This window comes from Electrona antarctica (genome assembly GCF_951216825.1).
Source record: "Electrona antarctica genome assembly, chromosome: 22".
Classification (NCBI taxonomy): Eukaryota; Metazoa; Chordata; class Actinopteri; order Myctophiformes; family Myctophidae; genus Electrona; species Electrona antarctica.
The window spans coordinates 2341466-2356618 of record NC_136805.1 but is presented as its reverse complement, the minus strand read 5'-3'; the positions used below and the strand labels follow the sequence as shown (position 1 = coordinate 2356618).

At 43.3% G+C, this 15153-nt stretch overlaps 1 protein-coding gene across 1 annotated transcript; it reads right to left on the bottom strand.

Annotated features, from left to right (window-relative positions):
* Positions 1-61: 61 nt before the first annotated feature.
* LOC306914747 (kelch-like protein 24) lies at positions 62-14743 on the bottom strand. Its single transcript, XM_079491933.1, has 13 exons — positions 14567-14743; positions 11582-11664; positions 11271-11459; positions 10960-11094; positions 10664-10855; positions 10070-10213; positions 9786-9948; positions 8965-9102; positions 4173-4298; positions 2540-2728; positions 2199-2330; positions 1821-1992; positions 62-1736 (listed from the first exon to the last, which is right to left on the bottom strand). Exons 2-13 carry the CDS (start codon positions 11660-11662, stop codon positions 1565-1567), a joined length of 1833 nt encoding a protein of 610 aa, XP_079348059.1. The 5' UTR covers positions 11663-11664; positions 14567-14743; the 3' UTR covers positions 62-1564.
* Positions 14744-15153: the final 410 nt, after the last annotated feature.

The following is a 15153-nucleotide window of genomic DNA, read 5'->3' as shown; positions in this document are numbered from 1 at the left end:
CAACACTGCTGGTTGACTAATGGAGAAATGAAGGGAAAACAGCGCCCCCTAAAGTCACAGATCACTGAACTAAAGCTTAGAAGTCCATTTTCTCTGCTTGGTCTTTTTTCCACTACTCCTGCAAGACATTTTTCTATAAGCCATATCTCCAAAACTGGTGGGTCAAACTGAACAACCAATATGTCAATTTGAAGCTATGATTCCCTGCTTTCACATGACATGAAAAAACGGAAATTCAAAAAAATCCAATGGCAGCCCCTCGGTCAAATCTGGTCACCTATGTCGTCCCAGTGGGGGCTCCTCGCTGGGAGGGGGCTGGGGGAGGCACTAATACTATGTCGTCCCAGTGGGGGCTCCTCGCTGGGAGGGGCTGGGGGAGGCACTAATACTATGTCGTCCCGGTGGGAGCTCCTCGCTGGGAGGGGCTGGGGGAGGCACTAATACTATGTCGTCCCGGTGGGGGCTCCTCACTGGGAGGGGCTGGAGGAGGCACTATGTCGTCCCGGTGGGGGCTCCTCGCTGGGAGGGGCTGGGGGAGGCACTATGTCGTCCCGGTGGGGGCTCCTCGCTGGGAGGGGGCTGGGGGAGGCACTATGTCATCCCGGTGGGGGCTCCTGGCTTGGAGGGGGCTGGGGGAGGCACTATGTCGTCCTGGTGGGGGCTACTGGCTTGGAGTGGGCTGGGGGAGGCACTATGTCGTCCTGGTAGGGGCTCCTCGCTGGGAGGCGAGTAAATACGGTATAACAGCAGTGGCAACATGTGCGGGGAGGGCATTGGCATTATGACAAAGTTGGCCAGAAAACCGGAAACTCTTTGCCGACGCTGCAAAATGCCGCAAGGATGGAGCTTCATTTCCATCCACCAGCTGTCTAAAAACCCAGAAGAGACACCTGCCGCTCACGGCTTTTGGCATCTTCGTGACTCCACAGTCTGGAAGCACCTTCTCTCCCCCATCTCTTTCATCTGAGCAGAGCTTCTGAAGTCAACTCAACTCACACCACCATCACAACACAGTGAGCTGGTCTGAGCAGAGCTTCTGAAGTCAACTCAACTCACACCACCATCACAACACAGTGAGCTGGTCTGAGCAGAGCTTCTGAAGTCAACCCAACTCACACCACCATCACAACACAGTGAGTCTCTTCTTCTCTGTAACATCCCAGCAGGAAGTCTTCTTGATAATTCTTTACATTATATCAATCTAATCTAATCATATTATATACACATCTCTATTCTGTCACCTTCAGGATCTTAACGATTCTGGTTTGTTAACGAGTCCCTCTTAACAGTCAGATTCCTTAACGGTTCCCCTTTGATGATTCCTATATTTATCAAACCTTTTAATGAAGGCCAAAATTATATAGATTTGTTTAAACACAATGTCTAACTCAGAGTTATGTCAGTGCTTGATATAAAAATAAAAAGGTTTGAGAACCACTGCTATTGTAATTGTCTAGCAGACATGAAGTCCACATACCAGCTCTGACAGTGTGGCAAACTGGTTCCAAGTGTGATGGAACAGATTCCAGCTCCTCAATGCTGGTTCCGGTTCCAGACCCCGACCCTAGTCACCAGCAGAATCATCTTCTTCATCATCATCATCATCTATGGGTTGACCGTGATCCCTCCTCAGCTTGAGAGACACACATTCGAGCTTGAAGCTAGCATTAGCAATCTCTCCCACATTTGTCCACGTGTCCGTCTCTTCACAGTAGCACTCGATGTTGTAGATAAAACTACAAAAAGAGACACAAACAAACAGCCATGAGAGAAATGTCTGGTGTGGACAAGAAGACATTCAAGGAGCAACAGTGTCATACTTATCATCAGAGTCTCGCTCTCCTAGAACGTAGATCTTTCCATCCACCACAACCATTTGAACCTTCGGCCAGCGGCGTTCCATTTGCATGGAGGCACACATGGTCCATTGGTTGGTCTGGGGGTTGAAGCACTCCATCGTATATTCAATTGAATTATTATTACTACAACCACCTATAGACAACCAAGAATGAACAGGGTTAGTGTGTTTTATTATGTGCCCAAACTATAATGAAGTTTAAACTATAATGAAGTTTAAGTGAGTCTATTATGGAACTAAGATCAGTGGTGGAATGTAACTGAATACTTTGACTGTACTTTTAATTTACTTGAATGTTTCCTTTTTCCTGTCTTTTAAGTAGAGGTATGATAGATCATACCTGTAACGTAGATCTTTCCATTCAGAACACAAGCAGCTGGTTGTTCCTGTCGTGAAATCTGCAAAGGAGCGAGTTGTGTCCACACAGATGTTTTAGGGTTGTACTTGGCCAACTGGCCAGCTGTCTTGCCACCTAGAGTCCAGGAGGAGGACAACATCAAAACATTATTCACTGTCAACAGGAGAAGCATGGATACATAATAAAAAAGGATTTGTACATTTTCAATGAACCATTATGCTTGACATACACCAATCTGGGAACATGAAAAACACAATCTCATGACACCCCAACTGCACAACACCTACAGGCTGAACTTGCAGGTCCATAAATCTGTTCCATACCAATACAATAGAGATGTCCATCCAGAGCGACCACGTTACGGGCGTCATAATTGTAATGCTCTGCCACACCGACAGACTCCATGAGCCTCCAGGAGTCTGTGTGCGGGTGGTATTTTTCCATTGAGTCTTCACTCTTCTCACTGCCCCAGCCCCCGACTGCAAACACACATCCATCCAGCATCACCAGGCCTGTGAACATGTGGGGTTGAACAGGGAAAACATAAACTGATGACCTTGGGCTTGATCCTTAGCCGTTCTTCCGAAACAAAGACAGGGCAAATGTGATTAATGTGAAGAAAAAAATAATAATAATCATAAATAAAAGCATAAATGTGATGTTAATAATTTGGCATTCTCATACACGCATATACATTCATGTTTGAAGAGCTAAATCCACCCTGCCTCCAATATTTCTCATTCTTAATCTGTGTGATGTCAGGAATAGTAGTATTAACTCACTGCTGCTTGACCACACCACTGCACTAATACAGGAACACTTACATCAATATACATCATATTTATTAACAATATTCCACATTTATTGCGACCATAGGTTGCATTGCATTTACTATGAACACCTGCATCTCCCATTACTCACCCTCCATATATGGTCACGCCTCGTGACATCACGTCTCATGACACGTCACTATTTCTATGAGATTGAGACAAGTCGTGCGTGCCTTCTTTGCGAAACGTTCATGACACGTCACGCCACCATATATGGCTATCTCCATATATGGTGATCACGACACTGACCTCATCTAACCCTGGATAACCGTACATGGAGAAGACTGGACCATCACATAGATCTGCATATATGGAGCCGGCCAGCAACTCTACATCTGACCTCAAACCTCAAACCCTTAGATCTCCATATAAGGAGCTGACCTGTTCTGACATAGCATATGTTGATCCTTCCCCACCCGTCCTTCCTGTTCTGATATTCCATGTTGATCTGACCTCATCAAACCCTGTACACTCAAGACACGCTCCATATATGGCCAGTACAGAATTCATTCCATATGTTGATCTGACCTCATCAAACCCTGTACACTCAAGACACGCTCCATATATGGCCAGTACAGAATTCATTCCATATGTTGATCTGACCTCATCAAACCCTGTACACTCAAGACACGCTCCATATATGGCCAGTACAGAATTCATTCCATATGTTGATCTGACCTCATCAAACCCTGTACACTCAAGACACGCTCCATATATGGCCAGTACAGAATTCATTCCATATGTTGATCTGACCTCATCAAACCCTGTACACTCAAGACACGCTCCATATATGGCCAGTACAGAATTCATTCCATATGTTGATCTGACCCCCCCACCATGCCAAAGCGCCAGCGCTCACCCAGCAGTCTGCCGTCACCAAGGGCTTCTCGCCCCTCAGGGCATCTTACTGGTAGGTCAATATTACAGTCAGTACAGTATGTACAATTATCAACTGGATCCACTTGTGATGTCATTATTCTGCAGTTGGAACTCATACATGTTGCTACCTGTACAGGTGCCTCTGCTAGTTTAATGAATTTCCATATCATTCGATATTATAATAAATCAACTGATATTGTCTATAATTATTTATCAAATTACATAAACTATATGTTGTCAATCTTACTGAAACAAGAGCGTGGCTCATTCATGGGAGCCATCCTCAACCATGAGTTATGAAGAACATCATAGCGCCACATCCCTCTGCTCCTGAGATCATCATTATAACCTCCAGCCAAATACAGACTGGAACCTATGGTGGAGAAAGAGCAAAATTAAAACAAGTTATACCTTGAATGCTTCTAGATTCACAAGAATGTAAAGTGTGTTCTCAGATTGACCAAAAGGCTACTGCGAACAAAGCGAACGGCTGCCTGGTATCTTCGCCCTGGCTGGGAATAACGAACTGGAGCAACGTTCATCTTCCGGGACTCAGCAACTTTGCAAAGATATAGGAACTAATTTAGCTGCTCATACATGACATAGTAGCAGGAATTATGTAAAATAATATTGAACTGAGCGTCTTGTGTGAACGAGCGGGTCCATTTGGTTACACTGTCAAAGTTAAATTACAGTGTCTACAGCCAATCGGTTAAATTACAGTGTCTACAGCCAATCGGTTCGCAATGCGAGTGGAGGGACTTCGTTTTATCAGCACTGACCTGCGTGATTAAAGTGAAGCGTTGAAGCGACTGGAAACAAATACATATTGTCGTGTTATTTATGGGTGTGCGAGATTTATTCTCAGACATTAGAGTAAAATATATTGGGTCAGATTGAGTGATCAATGTGTACCACTCTCCTGGAGCAACAGGATAGCTGTAGGTCCTGGGACCACATTCCAATGCACTCCAGTTGCATTGATAACCGGTGGATGGGGGTTTTACTGCCTCTTCCTGTTGTGAGACAGGCCATTATGACTCCTTCTCACAGGAGAAGTCAACTCAGCTAGAACATGCAAATATTGAAGTAACCAATCTTTAATTCCTCTTCAATTGTTTAAATGTGTTCTAATAACCTATTATATATTGGGTTGGTAAAAAGGCTAAATGATAAATACCTGTAATAGTCTAAACAGTTTAATCTAGGCAGAAGTAGCAGTTGGGCACATTACAGGGACTGTAATAGGAGCTGGCTGCTGTGGCCAGAGAAAGGCAGGAAGGTCAGTGGCTTCTGATTGGCTGAAAGTGTTAGCATGGAGGTGTGATCAGTCAGAAGGCTTGCATGACTATTCTGTGTGGCACAATCAATAATTAGATTCACCAATACCAACGAACGTGATACATGTAGTTAGGCAGACGCCAGCGGTATGTATTATATGCTATATATGTAATTGTGCATTATTCATAATCAATGTAATATGATGTTTAGATTGTAACCAAGTGTTATTTGTGTTTCTTTTCCACCACATAATTAGTGATACACTTGAACTAAGTCTGAAATCCATCAAGGACAAGCTAAGCTTTACCATGATCTGGGACGGTTTAGAGTGTTAAATGATAGCTAGAATTCCTGACCGACAGAGCAGGATAGAACTACAGACCAATAGGACAGAGCTCCAGGGTACTGAGATCATCTTGTGTTGGGGGAAGTGTGAACAGAACGTGTGAATGTATGATTGTAAGTGTTTATGATTAATATGAATTAATAAAAACCCTATAAAATGCACGTTTGAGTTCATCAAATATAAGCTATTATTGGAACATTTAGTTCACCCTGTGCGTGTTAGTCACTTTACTCTGCCTAATGCATGGGCTGGTCGGAGCCCCGGCATAACATCGCCAAATAACCGAACACATATCTTCAGGCTTGAACGCACCTTCAGATTCGACGTGCAAGGCTGATACACTTCCCAAATCTTGAGAAGATCACAAAACCTCAGACAAAACTGCTTTTCATTCCCAACAATTCTGTGCCCAATTGAACAAACTGACCAACAAACTCACCATAGATTTGAGGCACAAGGCAGGAGTCAAGTAGCTGCTTTTGTATCAAACCCTTTCCTCAGAACTGACATTAAACAGCAGTCCATTAAAAGTAAGTAGTAAACTGACTATCAACTGGAGGGCAGAGCTAGAGACCAGGCATTATGGCTTAAAACGAGATGAAATAGGCATGATCGGCACATAATAAATCATAAATCCAGACTCCCGCTAATGGAAACCGTGATCGAATCGCTAGCAGGCCTCGTTGGGCCTCCGCAGATCCCCAGTCTAGGCAATATCCCCCTTCGAACAAAAACAAAAAGTGCCCCATCTGCGCTCATGTTACAGATTCACATGACACTGGCTACCTTACCTAAAGCTCGACCGCCCGGAGTTAAGCTGAATGCCTATTTAGAACTTGTATGATTGGCAATTAATAACTATCAATCACATTTCAAAAGGCTTGCAGTCAAATAATATGCAGTCACATTACAAGGTGACCATGAGATGATTGTATCTGTCACCATATCTGTATATGGCCATTTATGCATTTGAACAGAATATCTGTATGTGAATATTCATCAAACTGAGAAACTAAATATTGTGCATTGAACAGAAGGCAACTGTAAAAGCAATTCATGTCATGCCCTTTGCATTGTTTCATAAAAAAGATGTCCAGGTGTCTCTTCCTGGTTTTTAGCAAGGAAGCTTTGAGAAGGAAGAGATGTGGTCACGTGACTGGGCTGCGCCATGACACTTTCATGGACGCTTTCATGGGAGCCAAACTACCCGGAAGTTCGGCAGAATGCACTGGAGTCAATGAGAGCTCAGTGACCAGCTCATGAACAAACATTATTTATGAATGACTGAGACCTTTTGTAAAGTAATCACTTCTGGAAAATAACAGAAGACATGTAACACATTATTGTCTGCTGTGTTGCTTTTCGATGTGTACACTGTGTAGTTTTTATAGAGGTATGGTATCTAAAGAGCACAAAGTACCTTTCTGAACGTACCACTGGGCTGCGTTCGAATTCATTCCCTTTGCCCCATATAGTGCACTACTTTGGGGTTCCGCCATTTTGTTATAGTGTCCGAATATGTAGTGAGCATATTTGCACCCTAATGTAGTGGACTGAAGTATCCCACAATGCACCGGGAATTGTAGGGACCATCCGATGGTCACTACAAAAACACAGCGAAGCAAATCTGCCCCATAATGCATTGCGCAAGCTCGCTCTTGAACGCACATGCACGCGTTTGCGCGCACGTGCGCTGCATGCATGCGTTTATTGCGCTCCAACTCAGAAGAGGCAGAAGTTGAACCAGCGAAAGAAATCCACACAAATTAAACTTTCGTTTCCCCTCTCTTTTCTTCCCTGGCGGATCTCGAAGCTACAGATCTCGAGACAAATGATCTGTGCATTGAATTGCGCTAAATACATTACAACTTCATTATGTAGGCAGTAATTTATTGGACTGCTGTTTCTGTTAACGTCCATATTGTAATGTGAGCAGAGCTTGTAGATCGGCTACTTTTGGTAATTCTTTACCAAAAGTACCCGATCTACAAGCTCACAATACGGACGTCGCGTTGCTTATAGATCGGCTATTTTTGCCGTATCCCCCCCCCCCCCCCCCCCCCCCAGGATTAGTGGGGGTTCATAATCATGCTGCTGATATTTTCATATTGTCAAGGTGGTGCACTGTTTTCATATTGCTGGATAATGGATATAATATTAATGTATTGATAATAATCATAGGGCTATGTTATTTTAAAAGAATAACCTTTTTATCATCATTTCAGCAGCAGCGTTTTGACTGTTTTTTTGTAGTCAGTTGATTCTTCATATCCAAATGAGTGAAACGGCCGGGATGATTTGTTTATTTTTCATACAGTTCTTTATGAGGCGATCTGAACCCTATGGGGGATTACAATGCAAATAAAAAGTACATGAACCCGCGGACCTATAGCGCCCTCTACCGATATTGACGTCAGAGTCGGTGCTCACCATACAGGGAGTATTGTCCGAATTAATCACTATTTGAGTCCACTGAGTCTGGGTCCCCGTATGGGGAGCAGGGAGTAGGGAACAACCCTAGCAATTCGAACGCAGCCCAAGTATCGCAAGACTTCCCACCGTTTCCTGTCTGTCAGCCAAATCTTGTGATACTTCGGAGCCAGAAACGATAGGCCTACCTACTGCTGTTTACTGTGCACATCGAAAAGTAAGTGATTAGAAATAAACCTGTGATGTCTTCTGTTATTTTCCAGAAGTGATTACTCAATTGTTCATAAATAATGTTTGTTATGAGCTGGTCCAGCCGGCTTCATTCACTGCCATGTATTCATTGCACTTCCGGTGTGAGTTTGGCTCCCATGAAAGTGTCCATGAAAGTGTCCATGAAAGTGTCATGGCGCAGCCCAGTCACGTGACCACTTCTCTTCCTTCTCAAAGCTTCCTTGGTGTTTACACAGCTGGTGGATGAAAATGAAACTCCACCCACGCGGCAACTTGCAGCGTCGGCTTTCCGGTTTTCTGGACGACACTGCAAGTTGCCGCGTGGGTGGAGCTTAATTTCCATCCACCAGGCACCAGCTGTCTAAAAACCCGGAAGAGACGCCTGCCGTCCGTGGCTTTTGGCATCTTGGTGACTCGACTGTCTGGAAGCACCCCAAGACAGCCCTTCCCCTATCCACAAGGAGCAGTGCACCAAAGCATTATGGGAATTGTAGTCCCTTCAATATATAGGCATTATTATTATATAACTATCAGTGTTTATACTTATTTAAACTACTAGTCTGAGCTTGTCTGTAGTCATTGAGCTTGTCTGTAATTCCAATTGTGTAGTTTTATTATTATTATTTTTACTTTTTATTCGTTTTGTTTAACACATTTTTGTGGTATAATAAAATGTGCCCTTGGGCTTGAAAAGGTAGGTTACCACTGCATTACAGGTCTTAAGTTGATTGACTGTGATGGTAATCCTCACCTGATGAACACACAGCATAAGCATCTAGGTACATGGGCAGTCGTCCAAGAGTCTTCCGCTGATTGGTCAGTGGATCGAAGCTCTCAACTTTGTCCTCAAAGCCCTTGTAGGTATTAGTCTCTCCCAGCATCACAATCACTTCAACAAGCAGAGGAGAAGGAGCAGGTGAGACAGAGTAGATTTAAGAATGAAGGAGAAACCAAATGTATTTGGTTGAGCTTTCAGTGTGGCAGCCCAACCCTCTGGAACTCTCTCCCCATGGAGAGTAGAACCTTCTGAGATAGAGGCTGCAGTGTGGCAGCCACAACCCTCTGGAACTCTCTCCCCATGGAGAGTAGAACCTTCTGGGATAGAGGCTGCAGTGTGGCAGCCCCAACCCTCTGGAACTCTCTCCCCATGGAGAGTAGAACCTTCTGGGATAGAGACTGCAGTGTGGTAGCCCCAACCCTCTGGAACTCTCTCCCCATGGAGAGTAGAACCTTCTGGGATAGAGGCTGCAGTGTGGCAGCCCCAACCCTCTGGAACTCTCTCCCCATGGAGAGTAGAACCTTCTGGGATAGAGGCTGCAGTGTGGCAGCCCCAACCCTCTGGAACTCTCTCCCCAGAGAGGCAACAAAACAAATGTCACTGAATGAATCCAGGAGACAATTGGTGTGTATTTTGAAATGTATAAAAGCGCAAGAATCTAAATGGCAAAAAATAATGGAATCATGAAGTAATAACCATTATGAAGCCTGAATAGAAAACCAGTCATATATTTTATTGGCAAATAAAAGGTGCATCATCAGGTGCAACATGCATGCATGTGTTCAGCAGGGTACCTGTGGTCCTGCGTGGGCGTGCTGTGTTAGAGTATGGCTGCTCCCCCTTGGCTTCAGAGATGAACCTCTGACAGCCCTGCTGTTCTTTCACCACATCCAGACTCTCAACCACAGTGTGGAGGTAGGAGGGACTGATGAGAGGCAGACGGATGTGCTCCAACACCTTAAAGAACACACAGAACACCAAGTATTAGTACTACTACTAGTCCAACTGGATATTGGGTGATCAACATGATAGAGACCTCCGATTGTCTTACAAGGTGAGAGAATAAGAAATGCCTGACCTGTCCAAAGCTCTGCTTGCGGGTAGGACTCTTGTCTAACCACAGCATGGCAGCCTCAAACACCATGTCCTCCTCTGGAACATTCAGATGGTCACTGGAGAGAACCTCTGTCAGCCTTTCCACGGAGAGAGAGAGGAACTCTTCCTATTGGTAGAAGAAGAAAAACACAATTAGCTGATAGATGAAGACAAGACACTGTTCCCATACTTCACACTGAAGTCACATTTTCTCGCCTGAAATATTCACTGGTGATATATTAGTGTAATGCTCATGACTGTAGCTTATCAATATGCGTGTATCTAATCACTGTGACTGATTGAATGTTTCTACCCAGGTCTGGTCTGGGAAGTTGAGTAATGGTAATAAAACAACCCAAATGTATGACCCTCAACCACTGGGGGGCTGCCCTAAGGTTCGACCTCCCGTTAGTTCGACCGGATTAAGGTTGGTGAGGGATGCGTTAAAACGACCGGATTAAGGTTGGTGAGGGATGCGTTGCTCCCGTGCTTGCGGTTATGTTTAGGTTAGAGATAGGGTTAGTAATGGTCGATCTAACGGGAGGTCGGACCAATATCACGCTACCCAACCACTGACCTTCTGGTAGATGACACCGAAGTGTTCCAGAATGTGATCCAAACTGTATTTCTTCAACATTTCACAGGAGTGGTCGTCGGCACTGCAGTAAAACTCCACACAGTTATTTATGTCCAAGTTACGCTTCATGTATTCACAGCAGGCCTCTCGCACAGACGTGACTTCCAACAGGTCTGATGCTGCTAGCAGAGCCTGGAACAAATGAACACATTAGCTTTATGGGGAACTGATGTTATGTAGGACTAACATGGAGACAATGACTGATGTTTATGATAAATAATAATAAAATACATTACCTGTACATTATCATTACTGATGGAGACCTTAGACGTGTAGGCGTAGTTCACCAGCAAACCAATCATCTGAGGTTCCACTCCACTGATGGTCACTCTGTCCTGTGTGGACTCCCTCATACCAGATGTAAACATGGCCTGTGCACGTTGGAAAGATGAATGGTTGGCTTGGAGTGTCCATAGTTTTTCTTATTTACATTGTTAACTGATTAATTAATTTTGTGTAGAATGATAAATTGATTCATGTAAAAGCCAAGGCAGACTTGAAATGTCATTGCCTGAACACCAGCAGGTCAATAGACGTGTGTATTTACCTCAAAGTAAGGGCTGAAGGAGGCCAGTACATGACGATGGCAGGAGACCTCCTGTCCCTCACAGCACAGAATCACATCACACAAGACACTGTTGAGACGCAGCCTGTTGAGACCCTCTAACAGCTTGTTGGGATGGTGGGGGTCCACAAACACCTCAGCATCCAGGGAGGATGGAGGTACACCGTCCTCCTGAGGTGCAACAACAACAACAACAGCATCCAGAGGGACATTCATAATCAGACAAATAAACTACTATCAATCTGTGAGTCATGTTGCTGATCTGGTAATGATGCTTGAAAACGGTCACTCACATGGTCAGTGTCCAGTCTCATCCTCTTGGCAGCCTGTGGTGATTCTCTCTGCCAGGCAGCATCCATGATGTTGTCAGCCATGGCTGAGGTGAGGTGGAGAGAGAACACACAACATTACTGTTACATGTGGTTTAACTCATGGCTGAGGTGTGGTGGAGAGAGAACACACTACATTACTGTTACATGTGGTTTAACTCATGGCTGAGGTGAGGTGGAGAGAGAACACACTACATTACTGTTACATGTGGTTTAACTCATGGCTGAGGTGAGGTGGAGAGAGAACACACTACATTACTGTTACATGTGGTTTAACTCATGGCTGAGGTGAGGTGAGGTGGAGAGAGAACACACTACATTACTGTTACATGTGGTTTAACTCATGGCTGAGGTGAGGTGAGGTGGAGAGAGAACACACTACATTACTGTTACATGTGCTTACACCAACCCCCAGGGCGGCTGGGAAACGTTGAAGCTGCCTAACCCTACTGGCCAAAGCTGGGGCTGCAAGCGGGCGGTTCTACTCGCACATGTAGCACGAGCAAGAGGGCACGCAGCTGGGGTTTAACAAAAAACACAGATTATCGACTAACCGGTTAATTGATTGATATGCTTATGAATTAACTGATCATTTTCATCGCTAGTCCTGGCTACTACACTCTGTTCAGTTAAACAAGCATTTGTAACCGAGTACAGTCAGTCTGCTACGACTGGCCACTAGAGCAGTCCGAGTATCAGGATTCTTTCTCTGGGTTACTTCTTTGACAAATGAACGTGTACATGTTTCTCAGAGAGTGAGAACAACTAGTAAGCATCATTATGTTTCCTATGCATTGTGGCATTAAACATCATGTCAGCTACACATCCTAGACTCTTCTCTCTCCCATAATGATGATATAAGGCAGTGGTTCCCAACGTGGGGTCCGGGGACCCCCAGGGGTCCTTGAGGGAGTTCCAGGGGGTTCCCAGCTAAATTATAGTTTGGAACAAACAGACCCCCATTGTACACTCAAGAGTTAAATTAACTTTGATTTTACAATGTAAAAGATACAATATTTTAAATCTTTGCTTTAGACCCACTTATTCTCCCTGGCTTTTAATGTCAGTTGAGGTAGCCCTGTTTTGATTTGATTTATTTGATATATTCATGATACAATTCATAAAAGAGCAGTACAGAATTATCAGGATTGCACAAAAAGGACTTAATTCCATTGTGATCCAAAAAAATAAATAGTTACAGCATACGATAAAAAGAACAATGTCACAATACTAATGACATTTACAACAGGCCATCATAGATCAATAAACAAAAGACAATAAATAGATATAAATAGATAAATACAGTACTATACTAACTTGCCCATCAGCCACTTTTTCAACATATTTTTAAAAATATTCAAAGACTGGGCAAATTTAATTTCCCTTGGGATTTTGTTCCAATCCTCCACCCCTGTATATTTAAAAGAGCTTCTACCTACCTTATGTCTTAGGTTTGGTGGTTTAAGATCAGCTTAGCCGCAATTTGCAACTCTAGATTTTTTTATAATGGGATGAATCTAGAGTTGCAATACCCTCCATTGACTCCCCACTCATCATTTTGCGTTTGCGATCTGCTTGTCTTAAACGACGTTAAACTCACCAACATTGCAGCTGTAGTCCAAGCTTGAATTATTCTCTTTCAATCTGCAAAACTTGTTTTTCATAAAAATCCCCCGTAGACATGTTATGAGCTACTTTCTGTCAAGAAGAAGAAATGTTGGAGTTTGGAAGCGCTCGTTTGTATTAAGGGGTCGCGCTGCTGCCTCCTGCATTATGTGCAAATGCGAATCAGATGCATGCAGGGACGTTCAGTGACTTACGACGAGCGCTTCCAAACTCCAGCACTTAGAAAAAGAATCACTTGCACAGAATTTCTTGACAGAAAGTAGCTCATAACATGTCTACGGGGGATTTTTATGAAAAACAAGCTTTGCAGATTGAAAGAGAATAATTCAAGCTTGGACTACAGCTGCAATGTTGGTGAGTTTAACGTCGTTTAAGACAAGCAGATCGCAAACGCAAAATGATGAGTGGGGAGTCAATGGAGGGTATTGCAACTCTAGATTCATCCCATTATAAAAAAATCTAGAGTTGCAAATTGCGGCTAAGATCAGCTATACTAGCCCTTGTGTTCAAACTATGGAACTGGTTAACATACGGGAAGTAACCTTTAAAATATTTTGGGCATTTTTCTTTTAAAATAGTATAGACCATAATGAGTCTCAATTGTTGTATTCTGCCTTCCACTGTTCCCCTCACTAGTGCAATAGTCTGCATTGTTTGCTCCTTTGTATTGTCTGCTTATATTGGATAGTTTTGCTTTCATTTCTTCTGAATGCTTGTTTTCATGTTTTAAATGGCTGTTTATATTGTATTGTTCTGTTCTTTGCACCTGTACAGCCCTTTGGTTGACCTGGTCATGCAAAATGTGCTATATAAATACAGTTGAGTTGAGAATATAAATTGGGGGTCCCAGAGATAGAAATGCCATTAAATGGGAGTCCGTGGATGCATGTCGAAATAGGGGTCCTTGAAATTAAACAGGTTGAGAATCACTGCTAGAGTTGTACAAATCAAAAAAAGTCAATGGAGGGTATTGCAACTCTAGATTCATCACATTATAAAGAGATCTAGAATTGCAAATTGCGGCTAGTAGAGGTCCACTTCACACAAATCCACTCCACCAAGTGTAATGAATATGAAATTAAATGTCTGTGTGCAATCATTTAATTTACACAAGTATAGTTTGGTATACTATAAACTACTCTTTCAATCCACCAACCTCATAGAGACAATAGTCCATGTCCACTTCTGGCAACACGCAGAAGTAGGCTACACCATTCTAATATCAGCCTAAATCCAACGTCCGGCTATAAACAAGCTCTCACGACAACACGCATGTAATGATACGATACAAACATAACGTAAACACAACTCAAATAAACAAACCTCGTTGTTCTGCCTACAAATCCAAAGTCCAACCAAGTGTTCCACAACAGACGGACAGCCGCACACAAACAGCAATGGAATTAGTCCGTCAAACAATGTAAGTTTCACTTTGAGACGTTTTAAACTTTAACAATAAGATAACTTTACTCCTGCATGCCTTCTTCACAGGGACGACGTGTTGCCACTAACTGTGTCCGTCTGACAACAACACAATACAGAAGAAAAGTTCCGGACACTAAAGTAATTTCCGGGTTTCTGATCCGGTCGTGGCGGAAATAAGTAGACGTCATCACGCGGCCAGAACACAGACCCACTAAAATGTTTAGTTTGGTACAAATGGTGATTTTATTGTGACGCGAGGTTAGGTCAACTGGAGTTCTTATTTATGCATTTAAGTATTTATTTATATCTTATTTTATAAAGTAAATTATGCTCGTTTGGTTTGAGAGTGGACCTCAAGCCATGAAGCCTAAAGTAAATGTGTATTCCATTTTATGTAAAAAATAAATTCATCCTAAAGCATTTCAGTGTCATCTTAATCTACTTGAGAAGTTGTTTGTCCATTTCTATGACCTGTCTTTATGACC

Coding starts and splice junctions, on each gene's coding strand:
- LOC306914747 (XM_079491933.1), bottom strand. CDS start 11,662: ATGGCTGACAACATCATGGATGCTGCCTGGCAGAGAGAATCACCACAG. Junction 11,460..11,581: donor TGAGACTGGACACTGACCAT/GTGAGTGACCGT, acceptor GTTGCACCTCAG/GAGGACGGTGTACCTCCATC. Junction 10,214..10,663: donor TCGGTGTCATCTACCAGAAG/GTCAGTGGTTGG, acceptor TTCTACCAATAG/GAAGAGTTCCTCTCTCTCTC.